Source organism: Diabrotica virgifera, chromosome 6 (assembly GCF_917563875.1).
Source record: "Diabrotica virgifera virgifera chromosome 6, PGI_DIABVI_V3a".
Lineage (NCBI taxonomy): Eukaryota > Metazoa > Arthropoda > Insecta > Coleoptera > Chrysomelidae > Diabrotica > Diabrotica virgifera.
Genome location: NC_065448.1, coordinates 148,951,777 through 148,962,643, shown reverse-complemented (window position 1 = coordinate 148,962,643; position 10,867 = coordinate 148,951,777). Strand labels below are relative to the sequence as shown.

The 10,867-nt window shown below is 33.9% G+C and overlaps 1 protein-coding gene across 1 annotated transcript; it reads left to right on the top strand.

The window, feature by feature from the left end:
• The first annotated feature begins 6,753 nt into the window (after positions 1–6,753).
• Positions 6,754–10,305, top strand: LOC114329178 (uncharacterized). Its single transcript, XM_028278201.2, has one exon. The coding sequence runs from the start codon at positions 6,754–6,756 to the stop codon at positions 10,303–10,305; it is 3,552 nt and encodes a 1,183-aa protein (XP_028134002.2).
• The last annotated feature ends 562 nt before the right edge of the window (positions 10,306–10,867 follow it).

Below are 10,867 nucleotides of genomic sequence, written 5' to 3'. Positions count from 1 at the left end.
TCTGGATTTATCTATTACCAGACTACATGACCACTTCAATTTTGGTATCTACCGTAAACCAACACAGACAGATCATGTTATCCATTCTACTTCTAATCACCCTTTATCATATAAACTCTCAGCTTTTCGCAGTTTTATACATAGATTAAACTCTATCCCTTTATCCGTAACTGAATTCAACAATGAGTTGAATATTATCAAACAGATTGCAGTCAACAATGGTTATGACCCAGACATCATCACTAAACTTCAACAAAAAAGAGAACTCAAATTACTACAACAATCCGCTTTCTCTACATCATCCACAACTACTCCCATCTATGCCTCCTTACCATTCAATAACTCCAAATTATCTGAAAAAGTCAAACATATCATTTCCAATTCTTGTGACAACATAAAAATATCTTTCAAAGTTAATAACACTCTCAGCAAAAGTTTAACTAATACCAAAGATCCTATCCATTATATGAACCGGAGTGGGGTATACAGACTCTCTTGTTCAGATTGTGATGCCACCTACATCGGCAGAACTTACAGATCCCTTTCTACCCGATCTGCTGAACACAGCAAGAGAGATACCACTTCTGCCTTTTCACACCATTTAAAAGTCAATAAACATGAACTTAAGATTCCTGAAGGTGTCCAGTTGATACACAATATTCAACAAAACAATACACTCCGTTTAGACTTATACGAAGATTTGGAGATTGGCAAGGACATGAAGAAGAGTCCCAACTGTGTCAATAGACAAACATCCCTTAACCGCAACTTTGTCCCCATTCACCGCCAATTATTCTCATAATTCCTATTTTTCAACTTCCTCTTTTTATCCTATTCTTTCTCTCTCAACTTTCTCTCCCTTCTTTTTCAAAATTTTCTCTATCCTTCACTGTTTCAAACTCCTTTACCTGACTAACATTATTAACTACTGAACCCTATTAACCATCACCTCATTAATTCACCCTACTATCTTTTTACTTCTTTTTCATTTCATTACTTCGTTCAGTTTAATTCCACACCTTATCTTTTCTTTATCCCTCTCTTTCCCTTAAAATTCTTGTCTTTATACCCTACACCACAGCCCTCTACTTTTTGTCTTTGACTTTTCCAAGAAAAAATTTTTACCTCTCCAACTAACATCACATCACTTAATTTCAGTTCTCACATTCAGATCCATTATCATTACAATTAAATTATATCAATATTCTTTTTCTTACTTTGGTTTTATTTTATTCAGTACATTTTCAATATTATTTTCATTTTAATTTCATTCGTGTATCAACTGGACTTAACAGATATAATCATATTTTTCTTTATCTCTAACTTCACATACCCTCACTTTGTCACAAGAATTCTCTCAAAACTTTTGAAATAAAATTAAAAAAATAAAACATCTCATAATAATTACAATTCTTTTTCATTCACATATTACACACTTTTAATTATTTGACTGTATCCTAACTCAAATCCATTATTTACAAAAATTTACATTTATTTTTTAAATAACAATATTTTCCTTTTACGTATACAACCACCAATACAATATAGACTAGATTAAATTGCCTACCAATTTATTCATTTTGTACAATAACATTCCAACTAATACTGATTCTTTCTTTTTCTCACCTTCATCTATTTTTATCTTTTTATCATTATTGACAGCAGCTCAACTTTCTTTCTATCTATTTGATCAATCTAATGTTATGGTATACAGTCAATATAAATAATCTTATTTTCTAAATTAATTTTGAATATCACAAATTCTTTTCAATAACCAATAGATTTAAAATGTTAGAGGTTTTCAGATATTTTAAAATTTTTATCATTTGTTGTGGTTCATGACCTATTGGTTAATTAACTGTAAAATCGACTACCTTTTTCTCTACTGTCAATGTCACTTCAAACAGTTCCATACACACTAGTGTCACTTTATAGCCAAAGTTGGCCTAAGATGGCTGATTGAGGTTTTGGTAGGGTTTCACCATGTTCCCATAGGCAATATCCTGTAACATCGGCGTTTAGCCTGTTGAATATTATTTTTAAATAATGTAAATCGAATTTTAAATTCAACCACTGTTTGGTTCTGGGGCTATTTAGCAAGTATGCACGTAAGTAATCTAACCACATTTTTAGCTTTTTAAAAAAATTTCAACCATCTTTCAATTCTAATGGTGGGATTACTTATTTTATTGTAGATTCACTGATGATGGACCGATAGGTCTGAAAACGTTCTGAATTGGACCTATTTTATTCAATCCATTGGGATTTTAAGTTTTAATAAATATACCAATTTACATAGAAGTGGTTTTACTTCTTGTTAGAGTTTTTTAACTATATGGTATACAGCCAACCTAGGGAACTTCCCTTTTAGTTTATATATGACAGTATGGTCAACTTGGCGCTACAATACTTGCGATTAGCCACACAACGGAGCAACATAAAGCTGGACATATGGTTCATTTCAAGATGTTTACATCATAAAGTCTTCCCAACATTTTGTAGAGTTAGAACATCCAATAATGTACATCCTAACATCAGGACCTCCATGCAGATTAAACTCATGAAGAAAGAGATTTGTAAACATTACAGTAAACTCAACTACATAGAATGTAAGCTAAAGGTAACATATGATTCTCTACTTGAAACTTTACAATTTATGAATCTTAATTCTTTTATGTCAGACGTTCAGGATAAGGTAGATCATTCACATTCAGTTAAATTTAATAGAGTCAATAATAAATTAAAACACTTAATCAACAATAAGATTAGACTTGATCAACAAAAAGCTTCTCGTAATAAAAATTATTCCAATTTTCGATTCCACCCAAGAATCAAAAATCTCTCAAATGTCCAATTTTCTGATGACGAATTAAAACTCTTAAACCTCGGCCTCAAACACTCCATTCCTAGCAATTTATCTATCAAAGATCTTGAGAGTCTTTCCATAGAGACCGACATGGTTATTCAGAATCTTTCCATTTCACTCACACAAAAAACTTCAATCAGAAACTCTTGCATCCAAACTATCAACAAATTCAAAACGAAACTTATTTCCAACAATAACTCTTCTCTTACCAACATCAGTTCCCCTTCTACTTCTACACAAACTTCTTCATCTCTTTCTTTTCCCAATTTCTCATATAATAAGTCTAAATCCACACTCAAATCTATCAAAAATAAGATCCAAAACCACCACCTCATCTTCAGCAAAGCAGATAAGGGTAACTGCCTTGTTATTTTAGACCAACAATTATACATTGACAAAGTCACCTCTTTCCTAGACAACAATAACTTTACTTCTCTTAAACTTAAAGCAATTTACTGAATTCTTTTCTGAATTTGAAGCACCATATACTAAAATTCCATCAAATCCACTCACCCCCAGGTTATACGGTTTACCAAAGATACACAAAGTTGACATTCCTATTCGTCCCGTTGTCAGCTTCATTAACACTCCAGTTTCTATTTTATCTAAATTCATTCTTAACACCATTAAAAACTTTATCAACTTTACCCCACAGTTTACTGTTTTGAATTCTCGCCAATTAGTTGAAAAACTTCAACTTGTCAATCTTAATCCAAATATTGTTATGCTTTCTTTTGATGTTAGCAATTTATTTACTTCAGTACCAAAAAATGAATCGATTAGTCTGGTTAATTCACTCCTCTTAAATAATTCTGTCACTTCCACCACCACTTCGTCTATTATAAACATTCTCAAAATTTGTCTATCTCAAGATTACTTTGTTTTTAATAACAACTTTTATCAACAACCTGACGGTTTAGCAATGGGTAGTTGCTTATCCCCTTTCTTAGCTGATGTTTTTATGGATCACTTAGAATCCAACTATATCATAAAAAATCCAGAGATCTTACACTGGTTCCGTTATGTTGATGACATTTTAGTCCTCATTTCTGGTAACTCTGATTCAGCTCACAACTTACTTCACAAAATTAATCAAATCCATCCTAATATCACCTTTACCATGGAACTAGAATCTTCTAACTCCATTAACTTTCTGGATTTATCTATTACCAGACTACATGACCACTTCAATTTTGGTATCTACCGTACACCAACACAGACAGATCATGTTATCCATTTTACTTCTAATCACCCTTTATCATATAAACTCTCAGCTTTTCGCAGTTTTATACATAGATTAAACTCTATCCCTTTATCCGTAACTGAATTCAACAATGAGTTGAATATTATCAAACAGATTGCAGTCAACAATGGTTATGACCCAGACATCATCACTAAACTTCAACAAAAAAGAGAACTCAAATTACTGCAACAATCCGCTTTCTCTACATCATCCACAACTACTCCCATCTATGCCTCCTTACCATTCAATAACTCCAAATTATCTGAAAGAGTCAAACATATTATTTCCAATTCTTGTGACAACATAAAAATATCTTTCAAAGTTAATAACACTCTCAGCAAAAGTTTAACTAATACCAAAGATCCTAACCATTACATGAACCGGAGTGGGGTATACAGACTCTCTTGTTCAGATTGTGATGCCACCTACATCGGCAGAACTTACAGATCCCTTTCTACCCGATCTGCTGAACACAGCAAGAGAGATACCACTTCTGCCTTTTCACACCATTTAAAAGTCAATAAACATGAACTTAAGATTCCTGAAGGTGTCCAGTTGATACACAATATTCAACAAAACAATACACTCCGTTTAGACTTATACGAAGATTTGGAGATTGGCAAGGACATGAAGAAGAGTCCCAACTGTGTCAATAGACAAACATCCCTTAACCGCAACTTTGTCCCCATTCACCGCCAATTATTCTCATAATTCCTATTTTTCAACTTCCTCTTTTTATCCTATTCTTTCTCTCTCAACTTTCTCTCCCTTCTTTTTCAAAATTTCCTCTATCCTTCACTGTTTCAAACTCCTTTACCCGACTAACATTATTAACTACTGAACCCTATTAACCATCACCTCATTAATTCACCCTACTATCTTTTTACTTCTTTTTCATTTCATTACTTCGTTCAGTTTAATTCCACACCTTATCTTTTCTTTATCCCTCTCTTTCCCTTAAAATTCTTGTCTTTATACCCTACACCACAGCCCTCTACTTTTTGTCTTTGACTTTTCCAAGAAAAAAATTTTTACCTCTCCAACTAACATCACATCACTTAATTTCAGTTCTCACATTCAGATCCATTATCATTACAATTAAATTATATCAATATTCTTTTTCTTACTTTGGTTTTATTTTATTCAGTACATTTTCAATATTATTTTCATTTTAATTTCATTCGTGTATCAACTGGACTTAACAGATATAATCATATTTTTCTTTATCTCTAACTTCACATACCCTCACTTTGTCACAAGAATTCTCTCAAAACTTTTGAAATAAAATTAAAAAAATAAAACATCTCATAATAATTACAATTCTTTTTCATTCACATATTACACACTTTTAATTATTTGACTGTATCCTAACTCAAATCCATTATTTACAAAAATTTACATTTATTTTTTAAATAACAATATTTTCCTTTTACATATACAACCACCAATACAATATAGACTAGATTAAATTGCCTACCAATTTATTCATTTTGTACAATAACATTCCAACTAATACTGATTCTTTCTTTTTCTCACCTTCATCTATTTTTATCTTTTTATCATTATTGACAGCAGCTCAACTTTCTTTCTATCTATTTGATCAATCTAATGTTATGGTATACAGTCAATATAAATAATCTTATTTTCTAAATTAATTTTGAATATCACAAGTTCTTTTCAATAACCAATAGATTTAAAATGTTAGAGGTTTTCAGATATTTTAAAATTTTTAACATTTGTTGTGGTTCATGACCTATTGGTTAATTAACTGTAAAATCGACTACCTTTTTCTCTACTGTCAATGTCACTTCAAACAGTTCCATACACACTAGTGTCACTTTATAGTCAAAGTTGGCCTAAGATGGTTGATTGAGGTTTTGGTAGGGTTTCACCATGTTCCCATAGGCAATATCCTGTAACATCGGCGTTTAGCCTGTTGAATATTATTTTTAAATAATGTAAATCGAATTTTAAATTCAACCACTGTTTGGTTCTGGGGCTATTTAGCAAGTATGCACGTAAGTAATCTAACCACATTTTTAGCTTTTTAAAAAAATTTCAACCATCTTTCAATTCTAATGGTGGGATTACTTATTTTATTGTAGATTCACTGATGATGGACCGATAGGTCTGAAAACGTTCTGAATTGGACTTATTTTATTCAATCCATTGGGATTTTAAGTTTTAATAAATATACCAATTTACATAGAAGTGGTTTTACTTCTTGTTAGAGTTTTTTTTAATAAATGTCTTAAACGCAGCACTTTTACAATGATTCTTATGGAACAACAAGCACAAACCTACACAATTCAGGGGGCTTTTAAGTATAACCTAATACCATTCAGTTTTCCGTCCGACTAGAAGAATATTTAAAAGCATGCGTAAGGTATTTTCTTCATTCTGTTTCAGATATTCCTAGCGTTCAGACGTGTGCTCTGGTGAGTTTTAAATCTTTCAGACTTACTCTGGTGAGTGATATATTTTTGTGTTTTGAAAATTTATTGATAATTTTTGAATTTCTTATTCAGATTTTTGATAATTTTTTGGTTTTCGATAATTTATCATTTTTTTGAAAATTTGTATATATATAATCAGTTACTCGTTTTACCCTAAGGTGTAATCTTTGTATATTATCTTTTTTAACATGTTGACAAAACTTATTAAGCTTATTGCAACCATCTTAGGCTTAATTAAATATGATTATCAGGAAGATAATGTTAAAAAAGGGTTGGTACAGTGTACTAAAGCAGATAGAAAAATACGAAATTCAATGAGGTTTGCAAAGACGATTGGTGAAAAGCAGCACCTCGAAGCCCAGATGCGGCAGGTGAAAACATTAAGAAAACAACTAAAAGCCGAACAAAGGAAGGGGACAGGACTGACACCAACAAAAGAGACTTCAAAGCATAGGGTACACTGGGATGACTCTTTATCAGCATTCACCTCAAGAATTCGGACTGGAGTTATCTCAAACCTTAAACACAAGGACCCGAGTAGTTTCCTGGTAGATTGCAAAGCTGTATTCAAGCGACGAATTCAGAACGCTCTTAAGCAAAATGATGCAGTAAAGGTGAATGTGGCATTTGGTGGGGAATTTGAAGTGGCCAGCGGAGATAAGATCCTAAATGAAATCAAGTATTTCACTACTTCAAACTCGCCCATCTATAGAGATACAAATCTTGATGAATGGTTCGAGAAAAAAGTAGTGAAGCCCATTTCCAGAGACTTGGAAGAATTCCAAGAACGCGATTCTGGATGGGCTCTAAAGGCAGTTGTTAACCTAGGCGTCAACATTAACAAATTTACACCGCAACTTGGCTCCTCGTACATTGAACTTCCTCCACAGATTACGAGAAAAGAAGCATGCGTAAATGTCAAAAATGATGATGAGGCATGCTTTGCGTGGGCTGTAGTTAGTGCTTTATATCCTGCTAACAAAGATTCTCAAAGAGTATCCAAATATCCACACTATTCTGATGTATTGAAATTAAAAAGCATTCAGTTTCCAATGACTATAAAACAAATTCCTAATTTTGAAAAGCAGAATAATATGTCGATGAATGTATACATTTTAAAAAAGGAGAAGAAGAACTATACGACCCTCCCAACCTTCATAACAAAGAACAAGAAGGATAAACACGTGAATCTTCTTCTTGTGCAAGATAAATATGACGAGCAAGGTCCGATTAGATATCATTACGTTTGGATAAAAAATCTATCCCGCCTCCTTTCCCACCAATTAAGTAAAGATAAGGGAACAAAGTATTTCTGCGATAGTTGTTTACATTATTTTATTACTAAGAAAAAGCTAAATGTTCATCAGGCATGTTGTAAAGAGCGATCAGATATTATCTGTGATAGGTGTTTACAGCCATTTTCATCGTCAAAACAGCTTGAAGCCCACACCAAAGACTGCGTAAGAATTAACACAACAGCCATCAAAATGCCAGAAGAAAGTCGTAAAATGCTCAGATTTAAGAATTTCAGGAATAAGATTAAAGCCCCCTTCGTCGTATACGCAGATCTCGAAAGTGCTTTAAAACGTACAGGAGATCCTAAGAAACATCAGGAACACATTCCTGTAGCAGTTGAGTATTTCTTCAGATGTTCATATGATGATACCATCTCTTTTTATAGCTCATATCGAGGAAAGGATTGTATGAAATGGTTCGCAGATGAACTTAATCATCTTGCTGAGAATGTGTCTACAGTGTTTATGTGCCCCTATGATATAAATATGACATCTCAGCAAGAGAGTGATTTTCATGCAGCCACTCATTGCCATATCTGCGAGCAGCGCTTCTCCCTCAATGATAAGAAAGTGCGTGACCACAATCACCTCACTCCAGAACATAACTACAGAGGTCCTGCACATGAAGGGTGTAACATTAATTACAAAGATGCTCACACTATCCCAGTGATATTTCATAACCTTAGCGAATATGACGCCCACTTCATTATTAACGATATTGCTACTCACATCAAAGGCTCCGTAGATCTTCTTCCTATCACCAAGGAAAAATATATCTCTTTTACGAAACACATTGATGATGCTCGAATTAAATTCCATTTTATCGATAGTTTTCGATTCATGGCTTCTTCTCTCGATAAGCTCTCTTCATATTTGACCGAATATCCTAACCTCCGCTCCCAATATACTTCGCTTCCTGAGGAGCATTTCCATCCTCTAACTAAGAAAGGTATTATGCCATATGATTATATTGATTCTTATGAAAAATTTACTGAAACGTCTCTACCTCCTATCGAGTCTTTTTATAATAAACTTGAGGATAAACCATGTCCTCGTCGGTATTATCGTAGAGCCAAAGATGTCTGGTCTTCATTCTCCTGTTCCACTCTCGGGGATTATATCGATTTATACATGAAAACGGACATTCTTCTTCTTGCAGACGTCTTTGAGCAATTTCGATCCAGTTGTCTCACAACATATAATCTTGACCCAGCTCATTACTTTACTCTTCCCGGCTTCACGTGGGATGCCATGCTTAAATATACAAAACAGGAACTGGAGCTTTTAACAGATCCAGATATGTTTTTGTTAGTGGAGCGTGGTATTCGTGGTGGTTTGAGTCAAGTATGCTCGAAACGCCGCGTTCACGCTAATAACAAGTATATGGAATCTTACGATCCATCGAAGCCCGACTCATATCTGATGTATTTTGATGTAAATAATCAATATGGCTGGGCGATGTCGCAATTCCTTCCGTATGGTGCTTTCGGATGGGTCGATGCTAATATTGATGTCCTGTCCATACCTGACGATGCTTCTGAAGGATACTTTCTCGAGGTTGATCTGGAGTACCCCCAACATGTCCACGATCGTCATAAAGATCTTCCGTTTTGCCCCCAATCATTGAACCCTAAAACTATGCTTCCTCCTAAACGACCACGAGAGCAAACCAAATTGATGGCTACCCTTCATGATAAAGAAAGATACGTAATCCATTACAGGACTTTGAAGCAAGCACTAGCACACGGATTAATACTAAAAAAGATTCACCGCGTCCTGAAATTTAAGCAGTCTACTTGGCTAAAGTCATACATCGACTTGAATACAAATCTCCGGAAGGCAGCGAAAAATGAATTTGAGAAAAATCTCTTCAAGCTTATGAACAACGCTGTGTTCGGCAAGACTATGGAGAATGTGCGCAAGCGCGTTGATATTAAATTAATTAGTGAATGGAAGGGTCGTTACGGAGCTGAAGCTAGAATAAGTAGTCCCCTGTTTAAGAATGCTACTATTTTTAATGAAAACTTGGTAGCTGTTGAGATGCACAGAGAGGAAATATGGTTAGATAAACCAATATATGTGGGCATGAGTATACTGGATTTGGCTAAAACTACGATATACGATTTTCACTATGGTTATTTAGATAGAAGGTTTGGTGAGAACTTTACGACCTGCTATACAGATACCGATAGTGTGATCGTGGAGATACGGGAAAAAGATCCCTATGAGGCTATGAAAACAGACTGTCATCAACACTTTGACACGTCTGACTATCCTAAAGACAATAGTTATGGCATTCCTCAGGTTAACAAGAAGGTGTTGGGTATGATGAAGGATGAGAATAATGGCTGCATTATGACTGACTACATAGGGCTCCGATCTAAATTATATACAACAAAAGTAGCTATCACAGATGATGACATCAAAAAACTGAGGGGAAGCTGATAGATCAGGAATATGAGGACGATAAGATTGAAATACTTATTAAAAATTATGGTGTGACAAAGAAGGCAAAGGGGGTTAAGAAATCTGTTGTAAACACTAAAATTACCTTCCAAGACTACATCGAGTGTTTAGATACCTTTACAACAAAGACGGCCTCGCAGAATCTAATACGCTCCGAAAAGCATCATGTTTATACCATAACACAAAGCAAGATTGCGCTCAGCCCCAATGATGATAAAAGACATCACCTTCCAGAGTCATATGATACGCTTCCGTGGGGGCACTATTTAATTGATAATCTTGAGATGGATGTTGATTAAAGTTAACACAAAGCAGGATTACAATAAGCCAGCCATATTTTAACATTTATCCTTGATGATTTGATTGACTTTAAGATTGATGCTGATTACATATAGTCCATTTTTTAAACTTTATTTATTACAACTACAATAATGATAAATACATCAGAATCAGACAATTTTTTATTATATTTCTCTTATCACCCTTTAATATCACTCATCATTTTTATGTGATTAAGGATTATTTAGTTGATTGAATATAG

Bases quoted from the DNA above. Each gene is read 5' to 3' on its own strand.
- LOC114329178 (XM_028278201.2), top strand. From the start codon at position 6,754: ATGTTGACAAAACTTATTAAGCTTATTGCAACCATCTTAGGCTTAATT.